Source organism: Jatropha curcas, chromosome 10, assembly GCF_041381405.1.
Source record: "Jatropha curcas cultivar XTBG-Jc1 chromosome 10, XTBG_Jcur_1.0, whole genome shotgun sequence".
NCBI classification, from domain to species: Eukaryota; Viridiplantae; Streptophyta; class Magnoliopsida; order Malpighiales; family Euphorbiaceae; genus Jatropha; species Jatropha curcas.
Window position 1 is genome coordinate 991420 of NC_143160.1, and position 24752 is coordinate 1016171.

Here is a 24752-nt window from a genome sequence, read left to right on the forward strand (position 1 = left end):
TCAAACAGGTAATAAAAATATACTTCCTCCGTCTTAAAAATATAGTCTATCTTTTTTTTTGTTTGTCCTAAAATATAACCTACTTTTCTTTTATGCATTATAGTTAATCGTTAAATTGTTCACTATACCCTTATTAAATTTTATCTTATTTTTAATAACATTCATTAATTCTTACTTATTATTTCATATAATAAATACTCATGTCTTATTTAAGATGTATATAATAAGAAAGTTATACGCATAAAATTTCCTTTAACCATAATAACTATTATTTTTTAATCTGTATCAAAATAGAAAGTAGACTATTTTTTTGGGACGGATGAAGTATTTTTTTTTTAAAATGAAAGTATTTATGACCATATACTTAAAAATAAAAGATTAGTTACAAATAATTTTTAAAAAATATTTAATTTCATTTATTTGATCTATAAATTGAATCATAGACCCGATCTAAATAAGTATTTTTTGCATAATGTGAAGCGATGAACTTATACAACATCGGTATACCAAACCAAGTAAAAACAATTTTTACTTACATAATTTTGACCATTTATAGAAAAAAACAGTAATAATTTCTTAAAAACCCTACGTTAATTAATAATTGTCATAAGAACTACATTATATTTATGAATTTACTTGCCAATTCTCCGAACAAAGTGGAATTACTGGTTCAGAAGGGACTTCTTGTAAGTTTCTTACATGATAGGGGTGCCAAATCTTTTTGCCAAACTGGGTGCATCATGTTTTATCAGCACCTCAGCATACATACTACAAAATCGAGAGAACAATTTTCTAAAGTTTCGATTCATATTCTATTTTTCAAATGTTTGAAATCCCACCTTCTTTCTTTTTATCTTTTTTTACAATCTCTCCATTTTTCCAATATCTCAGACGGAAAGGGCTTTGATATTAGTTGAATTCTTCTTTTCTGGTGGACTAATTTGTTTTTGTTCATTCAATATTCTTTTCGGGTGTGTTTTAAAGTTTCTCACAATCTTTTGATATGTATGTAAGTTGCTCGATGAAAGGTCCGCATTGAAACTCTCCTAATACAGTTGTGGTAGCTAAGTAGACATCCTGTGTCATAACGCATTGACACCATTTTGAAGAAGATTAATACCAATAAGGATCCTGACCTTGAAATTCTGGAACGAGAAACTCTTGCTTTTATTTTCGATCCCAGCCCAGGGGTCTGCTGTGATGGAGTTGGATAAATTAGAAATTAAGATTTTTTTTATGATCCGAAAAAAAGAAAAACGAATGGAGCGGCTGGTCTTCGTCTCCACATTTAGAACATGAAATAAAGTAGATGCTCTGCAAGTATATGCTGTGGCGTTGTGGGCTGGATGGATAGACATCGGAAACTATGAATCCCACGTCTTGACAAATGAGAACACTGGATAGAAAAAAAAAAAAACCGAAATTTCTCGAGTTGGAAAACTCGAGAAATTCCTAAGATGGGACAAAAATTGCAGCTTGTTACATAGAATAACACGCTGGTCTCCTTCAATGCGATTTCTCCATTAACTGCGAAGAAATTATTATACAAGGTCCTTTGGCGAAGAGAGAATGTCTTCCTGGATATATAAAACTGTACACAAGAATGGACATTGTAGCTGTGCCCAATTCCATCTCATCAACATCTCAGGTCTAGCCGTCTCCTGTATCTTAATCAAGGAGCCAAGTTTGCTCTCACAGTGCTTTCAGGATCTCCTTAATGGTGCAAGATAACAGGGTTAGCACTGTCCTCTTTATTTTTAACTTATTTTGAACGAAAAATTTATTCACATTTTCCCTTGGCCACTAAATGTGAATTGTCATCATTTTGGTTGAAGATTTTAATTTCTTTTCTCAGTTGGAATGTAATTATACTAACTGTTATTGACTCTTATGGCTAGTTATCATGGAGGTTAGTGTAACATCAACTGAACAGATCAAGAGAAATGATGAAGTTTTACTTGATGTCAATGAACTAGCAAAGTCTGTGAGAAGCGATTTGAAAAACTTGCATTCTTTATCTGACGATTGTTGCATCTCCAGAGTGCCCAAACGACTGCGCCAGTTAAATGAAAAAGCGTACACCCCTCGGGCAGTCTCCATTGGGCCCCTTCACCATGGCAAAGAAGAATTAAAAGCAATGGAAGAGCACAAGAGAAGGTATTTGAATGAGTTTCTTGAATGGAGTGAAGTAAGTATAGAAGATTATATTAAACAAATAAAAGAACATGAGACCAGATTGCGCAATTGTTATTCAGAAACAGTTGGCTTGAAAAGTGAGGATTTTGTGAAAATAATATTGATAGATGCTGCCTTCATCATTATGGTGCTATTGAAACAAAGTTTGAAAGAATTTCGAAGTAAGAAAGATAGAGTATTCAGTAAACCATGGATGATAGGTGAGGTGCGTTTCGACATTTTGTTGCTCGAAAATCAGCTTCCATTCTTCATTCTGGATGATTTGTTTAAGCTATCGAATAAACCTCCTGAGGGTCATGAACTTTCCATTATTATGCTTACCCATAACTTCTTTATAGATACGTTTGGCTCCTGGGTGGCAAAGCGCATATTAGATAAACATGATTTTTCTAAAATAGAACATATGGTCGACTTTCTGAGGATTTGTCAACAGCCTCCAAAATTGCAGAACAGAAAGAAACTCAAGAAGTTAACTGTACCCAGTGTTACAGAGCTCCTTCAAGCTGGAGTCAAATTTGAGTTGGGTTCAAGCAAAAAGTTACTCAACATAAAATTCCAAAATGGTGTTTTGGAAATTCCGCCATTACAAATAGATGACAATTCTGAAATCTTGTTGAGAAATCTCCAAGCCTTTGAGCAATGCCTTTGCAACCGGGACAATTATGTAAGTGACTATATTACTCTGGTCTCAATGCTTGCCAAGGGTCCTAAAGATGTGGAAATACTTGCTCGAAATGGAATAATGGAGAATTGGCTAGTGAATAGCGAAGGGGTGTCAACTCTGTTTCAGAAACTTGTACAGGAGAACCTTCTCTTTCCTGATGACTTCTACTTTTCTTCTCTTGTTGAAGATCTGAATTCATATTGCAAAAACCCTTGGAACAAGTGGAAGGCAACCTTGAAACAAGATTATTTCAATACTCCATGGGCAGTTATCTCTGTGATTGCAGCTGGGTTTCTACTCATATTCACTGTCATACAATCCGTCTGTTCCATCCTTCAACTGATATAGTAGGTTCTACTATTTCAACTTTTTTATTTCTTTTATTAATGTTGGTTCCTTTATGTCTTGTTATAGTTCTTTCACAAAAAAAAAAAAAGGGCTTCAGTACTGGAGTAAGCACATGCACTGTTATAGAGATTCACTTGGTTTTCAAATAGGAGCAGATAAATAAATATAGGAGAAGATAAATTTATTTAACTTTGTATTTAAAATGGCCTCCACCAATATTTTCAGATTTCTAAAGCTGACAATTCCTTCTGACATACCTATAAAATACTAAGAATTACCCTCTTCATGCACAGCTTGTCAGTGATGAAGATTTGAAGAATCAGAGGCATAGATATAAAACTTAAAAACAAAAAAAAACAAACCAGCCTGACTTGCTTTCCCTAATTTACTCTTGGCGCGACTCTGAACAGACACTAATTTTTATATCTGCTTCAACCTATCAGAATGGGATAATGAATGTACTCCCATGGAGACAAGAAAATAAATGAAGCACTTTATTGCCCTATTAGGGTATGAATTGGCTTTCTGTGTACCTCTTCCCAAACTGGTTAAGCTTGAATGTTAAAATAAACAGTATAATATTCATCTCTGAAGCTCAGTAATGGAGCCAGAAGATAATTCCGATTTGCTCCCTTTGCTACAAAACTGATCGGATGATACTCGCTTATTCCGTTGTTCATTACAAAGCTGGCTCCCGCATTAAATTTAGCATCTGATGATTCTGACTTGCAGCTAAGCTTCAGGCTTGTTCCTGACTTATAATCCACACCGCTAAACACAAAGCAATCGTCTTGGCTTGCTGACTCCAATGATATTGTTCCTTCCTTTCCATCCAATCCAGAAACCAAGCGGAACAAGGATGATCCTTCGCTACCATCAGAACTTGCAACTGCAAGGTTGACATCTTTTCCTTGCTGTACTAAAAACATTCCTGGTAGACTAAACGGTTCTAGCATGACATATTCTCCAGTTGCATCTTTAACTGATGATGGTTTTGGGGAAGAAGATTCATTCAAGACAACTCTAAAAGTGGCATGAACAGATTTACTACTGCCAGATTCAGGGAACTTTTCCATTGTAATTGATTGATTCGAGTTTGTCAAGACAAAAACTGAATTTCCATATTCTTGGGAAAAAGATACTAGGTGATTATTATAAGTGGCAGGAATTGGAGTTATCCAGTCCGAAAGAGAGTTGACTGATCTAGATCGGATGTCCCAATCACCACTGCTATGACCAGCAAGCAGGTAAGGACCATAAAGTATTGCCTGAATAGAAGCATACTCAGACCGGTCGTCTGAATATTTAATCAAAGGTCATACAGATTATATAAAATATTTAGCAAGAATTCGCATATGTATGGAATAAGTTTTACCATGAAAATACCTTTGATAGATTCTGTTCTTAAACTGATAGGCAACTGAAGGGTAATTTTGTCACCACTGCTCCATTTTCTAGTGATTGATAAGAAATTACCTGCTCAGGCATAAACTATCAAATATGAATCCAGGTTTGCTCCAAAACATGCCATGGAAAATAAACTCTCCTATTGATCAGGATAGAACTAATATTTAACAAAAAAAAAAAAACAACTGTATAAACCAAACAGGAATATGATTGTTCTTCACACCTGGGGCTGGAACAGCCAAACTTTGACCATTTAATGTTGCCTCGGCACCATCCAGGTGTGTCCAAATTGGTATGCGCAAATTCAAGGTAGATTGCTTGCTCGCCCCCTGCAGAAAGAGAAAACAACACCAAAAAGGGGATACAGAAAAAATTATTTTTAGCAAATAAGTCCTTCAAAGAGCAAAACTATTACTATGTTGCTAAGGCTATCATCAAATAAGTCCTTCAAAGAGCAAAACTATTACTATGTTGCTAAGGCTATCATCTATTTGTAGCTATTACCGTGTTTGAAGAAAAGGTAAGTGACACTCGAAGATTATGATCCCAGGAAACAACAGGATCAATTTTCTGATTAATCACAATCTGTCCCAATTTCCAATCAAAAGAGCTTGATATATACTGGATGACATAAAGACCAGGTACTTCTCCTTCCTGTTCAAAATATATGGAATCTCCCAGCTTTGAAAATGATTCAATTCCTGAAATTAGGTAGGTATCAAGTGGTTATACATTAGCATAGTGATAGAAATCAAAATTATACCAGTTAGCAGTAATTACCAAAATGGCAAGTCAAATAGCAGTTTAGACTGTGAAAACAACAAAGGAAAAATAACAAAGAAAATCTTCGCAGCAGAATCAAATAAAAATTTACTATGATCTAACATCTCCCAGAAACAAGGGTTGAAAATTCATAATCATTGACACACCTGTCCCATAGCAGCACCAGAAAGAGTCGAACTGTGTTCCCCATCCATGGTAACTCATGGCCTTGGAACTACCAGGACTTTGTGGCAGCATGTAAATCATCACCCCAGGTTCTGTTCCCCTTTGGATGCCTAGCACGCCGTTTGTCAGGGCTCGCTCATAATAATCTGCATATGCCGTTTCTTTGGTCCATCTAAATAGGTGACGAGAGACCTGCACATTCAAATGTGTGATGAGCATAACATGTGCACGAAAATAAAAATTGTAAAGTGAATTGAGATTCATTTATATAAGAATTCCACAGAAAACAAGTACCAAAATCAGCCTTTTGAAAGATCTATACAAATTTCTAGTTCCATGTTGTGCTTGAAAATCTTAACAAGCAAACAAAGAAATGAGAAAGAATATCCTCACCAAGATAACTTTAAAACAATCCAGAGAACCACAAATCCAAAGATATACTACCTTTATCAAGATCCCAAGATAGAAAGAGAGAGATGAGGTTTAGATACCTTGAGCATATTATAAGTTGTGCATGACTCTTCATTCTCCGTTGATAATGTGGTAGCTAAGCGCTTTGGGTTTGACCTGCTCACAGCAAAGGAAAGGGAGAAAAAAAAAAAAGATAGGATGAAGGACCAGCTTGTTCCACGAAATATTAGAAAAAAGAACCCATGCTAATCTTTCAACTGTTTGTAATGAGAAAGAGGTCCTCTATGTATGAACAGAAAATATTAAAATTGTCTATCAAAATTAGCTTAAAAGGCCTGCATCGGTACCAGAACTCGCTGACAGACGTCCCTCCAGTTGCATAGCTGTGAGAAGAGTTAACAGTGTCCATGAAGAATCTCGCCATTTCCTGGTCCATGACATTTATGTTGAAAGGGGAGGAACTTAGGTTTAAACATTCAGTGAGAAACATAATGCCATTGACTAATTAACTATCATACTATCAATGCAGAATTTAAATGGCAAGTTTCAATATCTCAGAAATTTAACAAGAAGAGCTATTGTTATATGGTATAATAGCAATGCAGCAAAAATAAGAACATTTGCTTTTTAGATGATCCATGATTGGCATTAGACAATATAATCCCACCGTCCATTAAAATTTTTGCAATTTTAATTTTTTTTTTTTTTTTATCCCACTTTATTTGTCATTTCAGAAAATTGAGGATACATTAATTATTTTTTTCCAACTTTACCCCTATCTGTTAATATCTCCACTAAGCAATATTAGACAATCGAAAAGGTTAATATAGTCAATTATAAATATTATTTTATAGAATTGAGGTTGTTTGATTTTCTTAATCCTTGTAACACTCTTAAACATTAATCCCTGCACTTTTAATGGGACGGAGAGAGTACCTTATAAAGTTTATCACCGGTGACTTCATATCGCATTTGAGATCCAATAACAATAGGGATATGTGTATTGGCATGGAAACCAGCTATGTCATCAGCCTGAAAGCAAAAGAAGGAACTTCAATGAAGATAACATCAAGCATAGATCAAAATTCTCACTTATTATCATCTACTAAACAATTATGTTTCTCTTTTACATTCCTAAAGCCTACAGAAGAAAATGTTACTAGCAGTTTCTTGTCTATGAAACGTCAAATGAATTATATTAATCATCAAAACAGGGTATTCAGTAGAAGAAAATGCTACTAGCATTTCAGTGTCTTTTCATTTCATGGGTGAGAACCCTTGACACGTTCAAACGCAACCAGTAGTGTATAACTTTCAAAAGCTAAAAAGAGCATGACAGCACTTAGTTCTAAAATTGCCTGCAGCTATGAGCATCAACAACACCATTAGACCACAGGACAATTCATTGCCATTTTTACTTCTCAACTATGCCAGCTTACCTAAAGTTGCGACAAAAAAAAAATCTATCAGATAACAAAATTATTGCTTTATGGATAAAATTCCATGACACACTAGACTATGGTCAAACTTACTTGTGGATGGAGAATGGAAGGAAGCCCTAATAATGCCTTTAGTGTAGAGAAGAGAACTTTTTTTTGTTTAAATAAAAAAAAAATTACTTTCATCTGATTGTTCTCAGCAAAGGGAGAAAACTAAAATCGTTTAGGCACAAGCCAAAAACTGATTAGGAGCAAAACATAATAGTAGTTACCTGTACTGCGAGTAACCCAAGGAAGCATGGTTTATCAAAAAGGTGAGCTAGTATTAAATGCTTTTGATCTCCCTGCATATAGTGACATAAGAGTCTCAAGTTAGATACTGGAGATTATGAAACAAGCTTGTTTTGCATAGAACAACAACTATCATATGTCTCAATCTTGCCACAGATATGGAAAAGCCCATCTTCCATGGGCAATCTAAATTCAGTTATGCTAGATGCTTTATGAAAGGATCTTTTGGAACATTATACTAAAGCAAAGTTCCAAACGACTTAACGAAGGATTTTTGGAACAAAACTAAGACACAACACAAAGCATGTTCATGAGCTGCAGAATTCGAAGAGGAGTCAAAACAACAACTTAGATTAGATTACTTACTGTTATGCTAAATAACTTGTAAAGGACATCATTCATACCCCCAGTTTCTTCATTGAGTGACAGAAAATGTCTTTCAATGCTGTGTTCGGTCACAACATTCTGCACACGGTTGTAAAAGTAATCAACCATCCATTTTACCATGTCCAAAGCTTGAATATTATCTGCAATTGTATACTGTTCCAAGAGACCTGCCAAGATCTGTTCAAACCAGAAAGACAAAGGTTAATTATATAACTTCTAAAAACAACAATGAATGTCTTACAAAGCAATTAAGAGTAGAACTTTACCTTATGAATAGTATAATATGGAGCCCAGACAGGTTTTATAGCTTCAAAACGATCAAACTGCTCAGATGGAAAAGCAGAAAGGTAACCAGTGCCTAATTTCTGCTGACAGGCAAATAGAGCAGATACTACTGCTGACATTTTCTCTTTGATAGTATCATTATGAGTACTAGCCCACATATATGCTGATGCACTCAAGTAGTGACCTTCAAAACGATGAAATCAATTTATTCATTCTGAGGCATGTCAAAATCTTATGAAAAGAAAAAATTATAGGGGACAGAACCGCTAAAGAAAATACGGTCAAAATTGCAAAAAGAAAACTCTGAAAATTGAAAGGAAATCAATGTTACTATAATATGATATTAAAACTCAGTGAATACCATTTTGCAGCCTAAACAAAAACATATTAGATACAAAAGGCCACCTGATCATAGTCTATATACCACACTGGATCAAATACATATTAATCAGTACAAACTCATACTGCATAAATCTAAACTGTTTTTCTCTGCAAATTCACCATAGGAAGAGGCAAATGAGAAAAATCAGAAAATCCAAACAGTGAAATGTTTGCCTGTAAGCAAAACAACAAATAAATCAGAGAGAGAACAGATATTCTAGAAGGCAGAACGGCCTAAAAAAAGGAGGTTAAATGATCATTTTACCAAAAAGAAAAAGTGAAGAACAGATAATTTTTTTTCAAAAAAAAAAAATGGTAAGAATAGTTTGATGATTTGATCATTCGCTTTTGAAAAGAGTAGTTTAAGGGCCCTGCTTTAAATTAATCTAATCAGTTTTTTTTAAGAAATCTACCAGAATCTACCACTTTGTATGTACGATGAAAGAAAGGCAATGCATATAATTCCAAACAGAACGTAATAATCATACTAACAGAAAGTTTAAATCCATCAATGTCAGCAAAAAACAAATATGAAACTAACCTACAAAGTGACCTCGAAGCTCACAGTCCGCAGCCTCCCAGCCGCCATATGGTTTGCTAGGCGTAGCTAAACCAGCAGTCTTCCTAAAACTCCAGACCAGCCTATCCACGTCCAACATCAACAAGTACTCTAAATTTGTTTGTTGGGCTCGCCAATGGATGGAACTCGAATCCAATCTCACATTATGCAAAGACACTTCCTTGAGAAAACTTCCAGATGATATAAGAGGATTTTTCATTTTTCTATACATCACTGACCAACCATATTCATCTTCTTCTTTCAATATCTTCCTTGGCAGCAAATTAGACCAAGCTGAATCATCAGTTGGTATTAAATGGTAGTTTGCAAACATTTCTTCCTTCCATGATTCATTATGTGATGATAAGAGCTCATACCTTAATGTATGAGATGAAAGCTGAGTAGGAATGTTTGTACACTCTTTACTCGTACCAAAACCACACAGCAAAAATAGAAAAACTAAAACTAAGAGAGCAAATACCCTCATTTTTTCAGCGAATTTAAGTCAATGAAGATCAAAAAGAAAAAAGGCAAGATCTTTTGAAGCTCAAACTATTCCAGTATGGATCCCTGACTAAAAAGTAGACCAAATTAGAGTAAAGTCAGGGCAGACGACCAGAATAGCACTAACATTCGCTTTTGAAGTAAAAACCAGTAAGCAGTGACCTTGATCGAAAAGAAACAGAGATTAAGAACATCAAACTCAACTTTTTTAAAAAAAAAAGAAATTCAACTGGTTATTATTTTCATAACCAAGAGTAAAAAATCTCTAAAATTCTTTGAAGCAAATGAGAACCAGATTGAAAATACAACCAAAAAACGCTCAATTCAAAGCAAATAAGAATCACAGGCAAAAAGTCTCGGACGTGAAGCCCCTATATATCAACACAAGACAGGAGAAAGAATGGGTTGAAAAGAAAAGATAAAAGCAAAAAAAATACTAAAAAGCAATTCTCATCTCGTGAAAGGCAAGAATTTGGTTTGTTATATATAGAAAGAACCGAAACCACAGAATGGATATGGATATATACAGATATTAACAGAGAGAGCCGATGAACAAGGTATGTAAAAGACAGAGGAGAATCACGGATACGGTGTCGTTTTCTTGGGGTTTGGTTTGAGTTTGACTGTGAGACGGTGAGAGGGAAACTCTGCTTTTTTTACTTTGAAGTGCGAGGCACGGGAACATGATCAAGTGAAGAAGATTCTGCATCTAGCAACGGGCAAAATTCGGCAAATTCCTATTGTCCTACCTTTTGCTTGTAATCATGTGATTATGATTATATTAATTTTTCTTTTTCTTTTTAATGTAATGATTATATTAAGGTTAAACTATTTTTATTTCCAAAATTAGTTGTATGTCCACTTTTATTTATTATTTAAAATTAATTATTCTAGTATATGTGATAATAAGGTATTCAAAGTTTTTTAAATTTTAACTTTTTCGAATTTATTTTCTAAATAATTGATTTTACTATTTGATGTGATTTAAAAAGATCTTATTTTAGGATTGAGATAAAGAAAATAAAAAAATAGCATTTGAATTGAGAATAATAATTTATGTGTATGTATGAAAATAAAAAAACTAACTTTTATAGAAGTCTTCAATAATTTATGAGTGGCTCAACTCATAATAATAAAATAGCATTCAGTTCATGTGATTTTCTTTTAAATAAAGAATATTCATTCATTCCGCAAGATGAGGAAATATAATCATGAGAAAGCCAGCAATCCATGTGTGATGTGAGGTTTAAGCTTTCTATTTATGGATTTTTCAGCTTTGGATTGTATTTTATATATTTAATTTTTAAATGTCATATTATTATATGGTGAAAAAACAATCATTAAAATTAAAATATCAAATTAGTGACAAGTACACTAATAATTTGAACATGCACAGTTGAACTTTTTTTTAATAAAATTTTTATAATAATTACTGTTAAAAAACATAAATAACTATTAAAAATATAATTATTTTTGTATTATGAGAAGAAAGATTAAATAAATAGAATCATTGAAATACCAATATGGCAACTAATTTAATTATAAGATTACTAATATCATTAATTATTAAAAAAAAAAAAATATCATATTTAACTTGTGCTAAAACAATTAAATGGACCGATGAAACCAGTTCAGCTACCTTTCTTATCAACACAGAGTGTAACAATCTGATATTAATTCCAACCGTCAATTAGAATATGCATTGGAGAATAATATCTGAAGGAATGGTCACGATGGTGGTGTCTTCTTGAGGTGGGGCAGTTTCATTAATTTCTTTTTTGAAAAAAAAGCAATAATTTCTATTTTATAATTATCCATTCTGAACTTACTTTTGCAGTTGCATGCCATACCAGGTTAAAGAACAAGTTGCGATGCCACCGATTGTCTCATCTCACGATGCAACTTGTTCTTAGGTTATCTCAATTCTCACATGAAAAAACTTCTTCATAAGTCTCTTATAACAGTGCGAAATTAACTTCTGAAAGATTAGATAATAATTAACTTCTGAAAGATTAGGTTTGTTAGGTTTTCTGTTGTTTTCATGTGTCTGAACAAGTAAAGTGGACCTAAATTGAAGTAGGTATAAAGAAAGGTTGCGGCCAAATGGCTGTAAGTTATGGGTTTGAGCAAGCACAATCATCACCAGTTAAAAATGGATATTCATCAATTTCCCTTCAAAGAAAAGGCGAGAAAGAAAGATTGATTTTTGAAACAAAAATACTTTCTTTTCCTTCTTCTCTTTTCTGCAACTTTCATCTCTCCACCTTTGTCTCTATGCGTGCTCAGATAGCGACAAATTTTAATCTGGATACTTCTTTTGTAAAGTGGGGTATGATTGAAAAGAAATATTAATTTAGGGTAGATTTTGAGTATCGGTGGAAAAGGACAGGTTTGTTGAGGAGGTGATGCTTAAGTCAAGCAAGAATCTAATAAAAATAGAAAGAGAGTCTCACGAGTGGGGTCTTGTAAAATGTATAAATTTAGTTTTCACCCCACTCAAGAAGAAAACAATCACTTTTGTCCTTGCTTCCTCATTTTTACTTTTTATTAAAAAGAAGGAAAATAACCCTTAGTGTAAAAAAATAAAAATAAAAATAAAAATAAATTATGCACGTTTATTTAGGATATAAGCAATTCTATAAATGCTTGCTTTGCTTGTACAGCAAACTACTCAATTTGCATAAAAATTTACTTCAATACAAATGTGACAAAGAATATTAACGTATTAATTACAATTGAGAAATCTTTTTATGTCCTGCTTTATGATTAAGTTATTTGTCATTTTCATTAAATATCGAATTTTGAATAAGTGATAATCTAATATATAAAAGCATTTCTAAAAATAAAATATCAATATTATATGAGTCTATATTTTTCATATAATTTCAGTAAATAAAAAGAAAATTTAAAAGGAAGAAAAAAACTAAAAATTAACCATAAATAAGTATAATGCAGTTCATGTCTTGTTTGATTTTTTTCATTTTTGACAATAATTACATATATATCATTTTCAATTTTAATGAGACCTATAATCCCAAATCATAATTAATCTCATGCTTCTCATTTTAGAACATGTGCTGTAGCCCCTAATTAGTACATTTATGTGTCCATATTTAAGGCAAATCGTGCAACAAGAGTAAATGACCAGCTTAATTATGTTGGGGTGCATTTGGGTAATTTTCTTTTTTTTTAATCAATTGGCTTAATTTACTTAATTTAACAACTAGAACAAAATCCTTAATTGGCTTTGTCAGGCAAATCAAATCAAATCAAAAGTGAAGTGTGGTGTAATGTAAGTTCAAAATATATCTTTGTCTGAGAATTATATTACTAAGAATAGGTTTCAATGTTTGTTTTTTATAGCACGTGCGGTAAAATGGTTAAAAAGATTTTTGATATGTATGGTTTGATTTTGATCTCCATAGATACAAATGGAGACTATTTTTGAATCTGGTTATATTTTCATGGAGCCAAAAAAGTAAATCCAAAACTGAATATTACTCAATTGGGCTTAGGCCCATTTACGTACACTGGGCTGCGAGTTTTCAGATTCATAGAAAAGACTTCAATACTGCAGCGGGCAATTTGTCCATTCCATTTATTATTTTTTGAAATTTCTGTCCATCGAGGGACAACTTCAATTTCTCCTTCCCTTTTTACATATTTTTTATTTAAATGGCCTAAGAACAAACAAGTGATATGAAGATCTAAGGCCTTACCACTCTAATTATCACTAAATCATTTATCATGTAAGATTATAAAAATCAAATACCGAAATAATACTTTATGTAATGCATACAAATTAGCCTTCAACGGAATGGAATAAAAATGATCATTTTTACATGCCCTATCGACCATTCATTACAATTTAGCTCCAAACAAAGTAAATAAAACTCGATCCATTTAAAACACACTAAATGTCAATGCTAAAAAAAATCTAACATAATATATTTTTATTTAATATATATATAATCCAACTCGCTTGAATGTGAAACAAGTGAAGAGATGAACATATATTTAATTTTAAGGGATAAATATGGGTATTTTCAAGGTTCCCTACGATCGTCTTTAAGGAAGAAGTATTTTTACTTTTTTTTTTTTTTTGTGAGAAAGAAGTTTTTTTGACTTTTGAACAATGATTAACAAGGAAACAGGAAGGAATTAAAGAGAGCCAAAAAAAAAAAAAAAGAAAAAACAACAACAAAAAAAAAAAAAAAAAAATTAGAGAGGTCACTGAGCCCAAAAAAGGGCTCGATTCTTTAGAATTTAAGGCTCCTTGGGCCCTAATTTTGACCCAGGATAGAAATCAATACTAAACAAGTAAAATTGGGCCAATCTTAGCCCATCTTTTCTTTTTTCTTGCGATGAGCCAACCGTAACTTCTGTGAGATAGACAGAGAGAGAAAAAAAACCAATAGACAGAGTCTTCCCTTAAGGAAATTCACACAGTTACAAATATTAAAATTTTTTGATTTTTCCCTTCGGTTTTCTTTCTAGTAATTAATAGAATTTCCAAAAGAAGTGGAATTAATGAAGACAGACAACAATTAAAATCCGTGTTTTAGGACTCTGTGATGTAATAAGTAAGAAGACAAATAGTTAACGCATACAACGTAAATTTATAAAGACAATAAAAAATAACAAAATTGCCCATACCTCTAATTTACATAGTAATATTTCTTCTTTTATTAAAACAATAGTTTACATTATTAATTTTGGAATATCTCATATTAATTGTCTACTTTCTTATGTTAATTATAAGTCAACAAGTAAAAATATGGTCAACTACTTAACTACTTTTGGTTAAAGATTAAAATACTTAAAGAAATCAATTTTCCAAATCTAGTGTCAAAGTGAAAATGAACTACATTATTATGAGATGGTGAAAACATGACATTGAACAGGTGCAGCCATAGGTAAAAACTACTCTAGTTAGGTGAAAATAATTACAAATAAGCTTAGACTGGTCCTCTCTTTGCTTTTAGGAAAGCCATGCATCAAGTGTTTGAAAGAGGTTTAAACATTCAACTTACTGAGTTGCAGGATCCAGGAACATCAAATTGTGATATATAAATTTTAACCTCTAAAGCAGTACTTTTGATTTCCATTTCTTCAAAGTTACTTTGAACAACTTTTTTAAAGAAAACCCTAATTCAAATATTATTGGACTTTAAAGAAAAAGAAAAAAAAAAAAAAAAAAAAAAAGACGAAGATGCAAATTATAGGTTTGCATAAAACAAACATATATACAGTAGTAATATATAGGTACAACCCTTCCTTGTTGTTGAAGAAGGGAATGCAAAAGGGCCACCCACATGCTTATCTTTCTCTATCCTATCCAAATAGGCAGACAAAGTTATAGGTTTTGGAGGGGGAAAACTATTCATTAAATTGAAAAATGACAAGATCGATCTGTTGAGAACACTTGGACTCTATACACATATATTAAATGACAAATAGTTATTTTGGTTTCTAGTAGTAAATGTGGACCAATGAGAAAAAAATTCTAACTTGTAGCCTCAAATTGGCCGACAAATCGAATAATGTTAGCCCATCTTCTGCCTGCCACCAAACCAGTTTCACTTCTCAGTAATTAATCAATCTCACCCACCAGAACCAGATGGGTATATATTAAGAGAGGAGCTTGTTTGGAGTAAGTACTTGCAGAGGGGTTGATTGCAATTGTGGCAATGGAGTTTGAAGTGTGTCTCATTTATTTTCAGGTGGTAGTGTCTAAATAGAGGCAGACCTCATGGCCCTACTCTTCATTTTCGCTTTCTTTTTGCACAAAATTGCAATAATCATTGAACAAGCCTCATGTATTGTTATTGTATATGGGAAATTATTGGAGTTTTTAACTGTAAAATTAATGATTAGTATGAAGATAGCCTCTGAAGAAAAGGAGGAGGAGGAAGAGAAGAAGAATTATAGCTTTCGTTCTATTTAATGCTTTTCCAAGTCTCATGATTTAATCATACGAGAGAACTTATTTGTGTGATTGTTATGAAATTTGATTTACTTTAAGCTAAAATTATCACACTTTTAATAAAAATATATACTATTATTTTTAAATAAATTTTACTACCTTACAGAATTAATAATTTATGTATAAATACAAAAGTTATATCAAGGATAGAAATTGAATATTTAAATCCAATGGATGTAAATTTTTATATTTAAAGCATAAGTTGGTCATATAAGGGAGCATAACACATGGAGTGCGGATCAAAATTAATGAAAAATAGCCACGTACTATAAGAATAATGACGTCATATCCAACTCTTGTGACGTTTATGACTTCAATATTACAAAATAATTGTTTAGACATTTTTTTAAGAATAAATGAAATAAATTGCCCTAAAAACGTGGGGTACAGTCTATTTTACAAAAGTTAAGAAAAGTAAGTTCCTTTTAACATACTTTGCTGTAAAAGATGAGTCAGCAGCCTACAAAGGCAGCTAGCTTTTTTCACACGGGTGGCCCCTGTATTATGATAAAATTATATCAATCTCCCTTATTTCGTCTCTGAATTTCATCCATCTCCTTTTATAACTCAAATCCTCTTTATTTTTATTTCTTAATTATTCAAAATATAAAATTACCTAAAAAAAAGTAATTAAAAAGGAAAAAACAGTTAAACAGAGAGATTGGCATTGAGCTCAAGAACAGCATAGCTTGTGAAGATGAAAGATTGAAACTTGGAGTGTTGAAGGGGAAAAAAGAAAAGAAAAGAAAATGATGGAAGGGAATTGGAGGGAAAGCTGTAATTATGATTATGGGAAGCAAAGATGGGAATAAGGGATTAAACCACCAGCAAAGCCCGTAAATTAAGAAAATTTTGTCTGGTAATCATATGAAGCCTAACCTTTTTCATGTTGAAAATTTTAAACTATTCAGAAGCTTATAACCTTTCTTAAAAAGAGGTCGCCTACCAACAAGCACCGCCTTCCTTTTTCACTAGTTGTTAACAAAGAATTTTAAGATCCCTCACCCACACAACAAAGATATATATATATATATTTGGGACCAACAAATTATCTAATTTCTTTAATTTATCAAACAGAAAGTTTAATCTTTAATTTAATTGTATAGGGAACTTATATAACTGCCAAGAATTTAAAAATTTTGATAAAAAAAAAAATTATGAGTCTTGATAAGATTACCAGCAGAGTTAGCAAACCACTCTGCACTAAATCTGATTTCTCCTCTTTTAGGTCATCTTTAGTGATAGTTTTCACGGAACCTTTTAATATTTTAATTTAATCAAAATATTAATTTAATTATTCATAAATAGTTACTAAAGCAATTAAATTTGTGCATAACATCCTTAATATTTTGCAGAAAATTTTAAGAAAAATATATCAGTCAACAATAATAAGGAGAAAAAAAAAATCATTGAAGCGGTAGAATAATGGAGGAAGGCGAACACGAGTGATTAAACATCTGATCTTGAGCACGTGACATGGGAGAATATCTTTAACTTTAACTGAGAATTCCGGCCACTTTTCGCGGAATAAATAGTATTATATAATTATTTCATGTCATCTTTCGGTAAGTTAATGATGCGAATTCAAAATTTTTAACGAGAGGCGAAGCACAAAATCTTTGTCCAAAAGAAATCCATCGTCGCCCATTTCTTGTAATTCACATTTGCAAGCCAATAATAGGAGGCTTCGTAATCAATTAAAAAAAATTAATATCGCAAAATAGAATCTAATCTATTTATAGCTTTTATAATAACCATTACTACTAATAATCTCTTCCCACTAAAGCCCTTTTCACGTTCTACCCATTATTTATTATGTACACAAATACAGTATAATGTGTATTTAAAAAAGAATTATACTAACTAACTCTTACACGTGCCTAACTGTAACACGTGCGGTTAGAACTCCGTTAATGACATCTTTCTGTAGCAGTCTGAAGACGGCGACGGTAATGGCGATGGAGGAAGAGACGTCGGCGCTCTTAAATTCTGGAAGTACTCCCTAATATCCATTCCCCCTGCAGCTACTGTTTCCGTTAGGTTAGTGTCGTCTCTAGCCGGAATGTACGGTGGCCGTAATACTTCTGTTAGTAGGTCCCACTTGACCCCTTTGAAGAATGCGTGCTCCTTGATCTCGCACGCGCCTCGTTGATAGCCCAGCCTCTTCGTTGGATCCTTCTCTAGTAGCCGTTCGATTAAGTCCGTCAACTCGTTTCTTTTGCCTATGAATTCCGGCTGCTTTGATAAAATGTTTCGAAACGTTTCCTTCCGGTTCTTCGCTTTAAACGGTGTCGTCCCATACAGCATCTCGTAAGTAAGAACCCCCAACGCCCACCAATCAACGGAGAATTCGTGTCCATCTCCTCGTACAACCTCCGGGGACACGTATTCTTCGGTACCCACGAACGAGTTGGACCTTTCTCCGTTATTGAAACTGAGTTTCCGGCGACTCACAGGGCTAACTCGGGCTGATTTGGCTTTTTTCAAGCCTGTTTTATCGTTGTTGGGAAGCAGAGGGAGCCACCGGGTTATATTTCTTCGGTGGAATCGGTTATGGCTGTGATGGTGTTTCTTTTGAGACTGAAGAGACAGACAGAGAGATTGACCGCTCCCTGGTTGATCAAAATGGCAGTGATCGGCAGAAGACAATATTGTTTTAACGGTTCTTTTTGTTAAGGTACGTGAAAGGTCGAAGTCCGTGAGAGTAACGTGACCAGATTGTTGTACGAGAATGTTTTCAGGCTTCAAGTCCCGGTACACGATTCCCATCTCGTGTAGATGTTCTATAGCGCAAACTATCTCGGCCAAATAAAATCGAACCACGGCCGGAGAGAAAACACGGTCATTCTGACGATAGCGTAGCACATTGAGATCACCACCGGAGCAGAAAGGGACAGCCCAAGCGATGAATTCTGGAGTTTCCAAGGACGATATGAGATGAGGGAGAAAAGGGTGGCTATTCCGGCCGGAGAGTTTAGAGAGGACTTGGATCTCCCACCGGGCACGGCGTTCGGCGTCGAATTTTGTATGGAGAGTGGATTTCTCTACGACTTTAAGGGCGTAAGGACTTCGGGCGGAAGGGTCGGCTGTCCTGTCATGAACTAGAAAAACCGTGCCCATAGCTCCTTTTCCTAAGACTTTGATAGCTCGAAGGTTGTCAAAGTCTAACTCCATTGATGATGATAGTGGACGGTACGGTGGCCGGGGCGGTGTCGATGTGTCCATTTTTGAGAGAGAAGATGAGAGGGAGAGGATTTTGAGAGAGAGAGAGTGGGGGTTTGGAGAGAGAGCGAGTTGCATTTTGGCATTTATATAGTAAAGGGCATGTAAATCTGTTTTTCGGTTTTTTTGTCATTTTCAGTTTTTTTATATCAATTTGTCAATTTTCAGTTTAGAGGATTTTTTTTTTTGATCTAAGGCATATATATATTTCTTTTGTTCATTATTAGTGATGATATTTGTATAATCCAAAGTAGAAACTGAAAGCAAATATAATATGATTGAGTGCTTCCTCACGTGTATGGCATAATGTTCATATGAGCTTACACGTTTTTCTCTTAATTATTTTCAGTAACCCCTCTCATAATTTTATGCCAAATCATGTTTGTTTCATGCAGGCTCTACTTTCTAATTAACTCCTTTTCATTTTATAATTTTGTTCATTAAGAAAAATCTTAAGTTAATTTTACGTGTTCATGAGTCGAAATAATAATAATAATAATATTATTAAATATATGAAATCATATTAATTGGGTGAGATGGGTTCTAATCATACATTTAGCTAGTATTTAGCTAGTTTTCTTAGCCTAAAAGGCCTTCTAAGCTAGTATTAATCAATTACTCCCTGCACTTAGGTAGGCGATGTGCCATATATAGTTTTTTTTTTTTTTTTAATATAAAAAAAGGTCTAATATTTAACCTTATTGTAGACTCAATGTCAATCTTGATCAACATAACTATTAGGAATAAACTTGGGTTGGTATCTATTCTTGTCAAATTCTCTTAAAGCAATAAGTGGAGTATAGCTTATTGTCGTATTAGCATCATTCTATAGCTGAGGGTTAAATTCTTTTATTTTTCTTTTAATAATTATAAAAATGATAAGTCGGTAATATTTGATTGATAATTATAAGACTATCTGATCAATACCATCCATTTCTGTTTAACGGTCTGATAAAAAATTAATCTCTTTCACACTAAGAGCATTTGTGTAATAAGAATTATATATAATTGTATTTTGATACATATATTAAAGAAAAAAGACATTTGGTTATGGTTGGTGAATATTGTTGAAACAACTGAAGCTAATTTCGAAGGTAGATATGAATGAAAAAGATAGAGATAGATGGGCTTTAAAATTTGGCATCTCCTAGCATATAGAAGTAATACTTTGGAAAAGGATCCACGTACCTACAACCCCATATATTCCAACTTTAGGTTACACAAAATCTTTTTCACTGTTTTCTTTCTTTGGGGTTATGCGTTTGGAGCTATGTTGGAAACATAATAACCCCACCAACACTATTTTTTAAAACTTTTTTTGAAGTTTCATAAAATGTGTTCCTGTCTGCCATCATTTGGTGGGAGAAAATGTAAGCTTCCACCTAAGCTCAAAGATAAAAAAAAATTTTTAAAACTACTAATTATATTCCTCCACCCATGTCAAAGTTAGGAACAAATGTACTTTAAAGGAAAAAAAAGGTTTGTATGCTTTGATGATGCCCTTGTCGGCCATGATTTCACCATCACAAAACAAATATTTTATCATTTCAAAATGGTTTTTGATCAATCAAAGGGAAAGGGAAACAACTATGTATAAGTTAATAATCTCTTTTTCTTGTTAATTAATTAATCAATATCTATACTTATATAAATTAATTAGGTCTTAAAGTAATTGTTATTATTAGTTTAAGACCTAATGATAATAATATTCATAAATAATTATATATCCATTTTTATTATTTTACCATATATGTGATGATCATAAGGCAATATAGATGAAAATGGATGAAGCACTGCCGAGAAAAAATTATACAAGTACACAAACATTGCATATCAATACTCCCATCATAAGAAAATTTATTATTGTATAATAACTTGTTTGGATTATTTGGAGTCTCCTTCAATAATGCTTAAAGTGGACACCAAGCATTTTAAATTACTTTTATATATTCTGCTCATATATGTATATATATATATATATATATATATATATATATATATATATATAATTAATGTAAGTTAATTGCTACAAGGACCCACTAACTAAAAACATATATTACAGTAATTATTTTAAATTATGTTTTTTATTATCATTATTTACATTTGAACTTGTCTTCTTCTTCTTCTTCTTCTTTCTTTTTTCTTTTTTTCCTATTTTTCTCTTTTTACCGCCCTTTGATTTGGGTCCTGAAGAGTGGGTCCGTGGATTCTTGATTGATCTCTCAATATATATTTACAGTTCTTTTTGTTTTTTTTTTTGGGTCCAATTTCATAGTCATAATTGAGGTTTCTTCAAAGTCGTGGGCATATATATTTTTTGCATGTTGGGTAATGGCTGTCTCCACTATATAATCTCTGCAATTTCATGATGGAAGCCAACATATATCTATAATATGTTTTACATCTTTTTCTTTTTGTTTCCATTTATCTCTTTTCTTGCTCAGTGTATTTAATAATTAAAAATCATATGATCGTGGAGTACTGGACATTGATGACACGAAGGAATTCAAGTATATGATCATTGCAAACGATTACACACAGATTGCCAATTGTTCTCAGAATTATGATCGAGTTGTTTTGTATATTGCTATGATCATATTCTGCAAAACCTTGCTTTTTCTAGTAATTTCCATCGCGTTAAATGATGGAAGTAGTTTAATTATTATGTTTTGGTTGTTACAGGTTTGGCTGTTTCTTTTAGTTAAATCCTTAATTACTTTTCTAATTAATTCAAGATTACTAATACTAGCCCATTGGATAATTTTTCTGGAAACCCAACGGGCCTTAACATCCAGCCCATATGCTGGCTACAATAGCCCTTGTCATAAGCCCAAAACTATGCTCCTACTTTATTGGGAACGAGTATGTAAAGACAGGATTAGAGAATTAGAGAGATGCTAATGGTGCTAAAAGGGAAATGGAGACAAAATTAGAGAGATACAACAATTTAGTAAAGTAGATCGAAAACAGATTATTCATATACCTGACTCCAATTAGTTTGATCAGATTAGGATTTAATTATTATCGTGATTGAATGGTAAGTTTTGATATCGAAAAAAAAAAAAAAAAACAAAAATCTAAATTTCGTTAATTATACGGAGTCAAGTTTCTAAATCCTAACGGTTGTGGATTTTCAATTTTCGAGAAGTTTAGCAATTGGAAGCGTTTTGGGTATAAAATGATAAAGGTAAGTCAGTTGTTTAATTTATAGCATCTCGATACCATAAATAAAATCCTTCAAGCTCAGATCCGAACGTTGATATTAAGATGGCAAAAATCCCATTGAATCAATCAATATAGATAGTTGATTTTTTTTTTTTTTTTTTGTTAATCTGTGATGGATCCTTATAATAAATAAATTATTTAAACTTAATTAATTTTTTTATTTTATGCATCTTTGATTACATAAAACAAGATAATGCCATGCACATGCCTTATATACGTCCTATTAATTAATTAGGTAATTAATTAACTAACCTAACATAACATGGAGCTTGTTGGTCATAAATATACTTTCCAAATTGAAAAAGTTACAGCTGCTTCTGTGAGATTGTCGAAGTTACAAATGTACGAGTTCTTGAAATTTTGCAGATTCATTGGATTTGAACTAGTATTTGAAGAATATTGGAACCCTGACTTCTCCACTGTCAACTGTAAACTTCTTATTTTCATTTTTCATCAGGAAAAAAAGAAAAAACTTTAGTTTACAATTTCAAAAAGAAAAGTTATTAGTCCAAATGATGCAAATTAATTTTCAGTATATAAAACATATATCCTTGCTTTGCTCTTTTGTTCCATCCCAATAATTAAGGATCAAAATTTAAAATCAAATGTCTAGATTGTATATAAAAAGTACATTACAAATAGTGCCTTGGCCACTGTTAGAGTTTTTCATGAACCATAAACGATGCTGACATTAAAACATTATTAGGCTATCATATATAGGTTCTGTTTAGCAAAATTCAAGAACAGTGGAAAAGGAAACCTAGATTTTTCCAAGAAAATGAAAAGGAAACTATGAAAAATCTATCAGTAGAACATGAACTTAGAACCATATGGAGGGAAGTAATTATTATAAAAAATCTATGATTTTTTGGTTTTAACGTGAATTTAATTAGCTATTAGTAGAGTAAAATGCAAAATAGTCTTATTTTTATAATTTTGTGAATTTTCAATTCAATTTGTTTGTCTTTTGCAGTGTGGTTGGTTGGGCTGGCATTAGTAATGCGTTACAAAACAACCCTAACCCTAACCCAAACCCTAAAAGGGTGTGTTGAGAAGAGAACAAGGTTTCTTCCCAAAAAATTAAATTGGCCTTCTAAGCGCTTCATTTCGAGGCGACACGAGCACTTTCCCGGCGTTTCCTCCCACCTCTTGGAAATTCTAAAAACTTTCCTCTGGATTCTCGTGACCTTCTTTGCCCCAAAATGGCCCTGCTCCTCCCTCCAATTTACTTCCAATGATCGATACGTATGGTCTTTGGCTTTGCACACTAATTCAAGCATAGATTTTATAACAGGCTATCCAACATTACGAATTATATGCACTTCAATTCAATCCTCAATCCTCAGTTTATGACTATTTGCATTTATTTTACGAAACAACCATGTCAGATTCAACTTATATTTTCTACCTAACTCGTGCTTTTATGATTCCCAAATTTAAATTACTTTGATTAATAAATATCTATGTATATTATCAATCAATTTGCGATTCAATACAAATTTCATTTATAAAAACCAAAATGACTTGCCACAGATTTAGTTTATAACTCTATTTATAGACTAAACCGATAAAAAATAATATTTTTTTTTAAATGGGAATGTTTCTAACTATTCATTGAGAGAAAAGGAGGAGAGTAGGAATATTTTTTTTTTCTTTGATTTAGTTTATATTAGACCCAAAAATTGGATTTAGAGAAATTTTATCCCACAAAAATGAGGAATCAGCATTGTTGGAAGAACCAGTAAAAAAAAAAAAAAAAAACCAACTTTACTATCAAATTTACGAACTAGAGAATACCTACGAATCAAAATATTTATTGAAGAGAGCTTATCAGTCAAAAATTGGGGTGGGAATGAAGGGCAATACAGTAATAAAAGGAAAAACGGCACTGGGATCATATTCATAGTCATCGAATATGGTCAAAGTTGGTTCTAAATTGTGTTTTTTTGTGCAAGCATGCAAATCGGATAATTGGCCCGCCTGGTTGCAACTTTCAAAGTCCCCTCTTCTAAAAATAAAAAGCCAAAAGGCTAACCGACACGTGTCAGTCACATTCCTCCGCATTTGGCCGCAATATCTGAAACGACGTGAAACCCTCTGATTAAATGTGTTTACCGCAAATGGCCGGTGGCGGTGGCTAATCCCCATCTCTTTCTTTTCTCCCTCCACACTTTTCAAGAACAAGTGAGCCAGATTCTTTGTTTGTTTAACTACTAACTAATTAATGCTTCTTTCTTTAATCCTATAACTATTTGTTTAACTTCTTCTTTTATTTCCAGTTCTTGATCAGTTTTTTTCTTAATGAATGGAGTATTTGTTTTTCAATAAATGATAGAAGATACCTGATTTGAGTGGGTTTTGGGTTGTAAGACTGAATGTTTTTAGAGGTTTTTAGGGTAGAAAAAGTTGAAGAGAGAAGGCGAGAGACGTGGGTCCTGCCTCCTTTTTGTCGTGCACTTCAGTCAACCTAGTCTTATCTTTTATATTTATATAATAATT

General features: G+C 32.8%; 3 protein-coding genes across 3 annotated transcripts; 1 reads left to right on the forward strand and 2 right to left on the reverse strand.

Moving 5' to 3' along the window:
- The first annotated feature begins 627 nt into the window (after positions 1–627).
- On the forward strand, positions 628–3261 carry LOC149492892 (UPF0481 protein At3g47200-like). Its single transcript, XM_089726815.1, has 2 exons — positions 628–1735; positions 1899–3261. Exon 2 carries the CDS (start codon positions 1904–1906, stop codon positions 3206–3208), a length of 1305 nt encoding a protein of 434 aa, XP_089582941.1. The 5' UTR covers positions 628–1735; positions 1899–1903; the 3' UTR covers positions 3209–3261.
- Positions 3262–3374: 113 nt separating this feature from the next.
- On the reverse strand, positions 3375–10486 carry LOC105648250 (uncharacterized). Its single transcript, XM_089726814.1, has 12 exons — positions 9299–10486; positions 8358–8560; positions 8071–8268; positions 7686–7757; positions 6911–7006; positions 6322–6401; positions 6055–6130; positions 5545–5755; positions 5120–5316; positions 4839–4944; positions 4595–4684; positions 3375–4505 (listed from the first exon to the last, which is right to left on the reverse strand). The coding sequence occupies exons 1-12, from the start codon at positions 9801–9803 to the stop codon at positions 3757–3759; spliced, it is 2583 nt and encodes an 860-aa protein (XP_089582940.1). The 5' UTR covers positions 9804–10486; the 3' UTR covers positions 3375–3756.
- Positions 10487–17469: 6983 nt separating this feature from the next.
- On the reverse strand, positions 17470–19110 carry UCNL (AGC (cAMP-dependent, cGMP-dependent and protein kinase C) kinase family protein). The gene has a single exon (XM_012234571.4). The coding sequence runs from the start codon at positions 19104–19106 to the stop codon at positions 17706–17708; it is 1401 nt and encodes a 466-aa protein (XP_012089961.2). The 5' UTR covers positions 19107–19110; the 3' UTR covers positions 17470–17705.
- Between the last annotated feature and the right edge of the window lie 5642 nt (positions 19111–24752).

Excerpts from the sequence above, each read along its gene's own strand:
- LOC105648250 (XM_089726814.1), bottom strand. The coding sequence starts at position 9,803 with ATGAGGGTATTTGCTCTCTTAGTTTTAGTTTTTCTATTTTTGCTGTGT. Across the intron at positions 7,007-7,685 it reads TTGGGTTACTCGCAGTACAG|GCTGATGACATAGCTGGTTT; the intron begins GTAACTACTATT and ends TTTTGCTTTCAG. Across the intron at positions 4,945-5,119 it reads TTACCTTTTCTTCAAACACG|GGGGCGAGCAAGCAATCTAC; the intron begins GTAATAGCTACA and ends CTCTTTCTGCAG.
- UCNL (XM_012234571.4), bottom strand. The coding sequence starts at position 19,106 with ATGCAACTCGCTCTCTCTCCAAACCCCCACTCTCTCTCTCTCAAAATC.
- LOC149492892 (XM_089726815.1), top strand. The coding sequence starts at position 1,904 with ATGGAGGTTAGTGTAACATCAACTGAACAGATCAAGAGAAATGATGAA.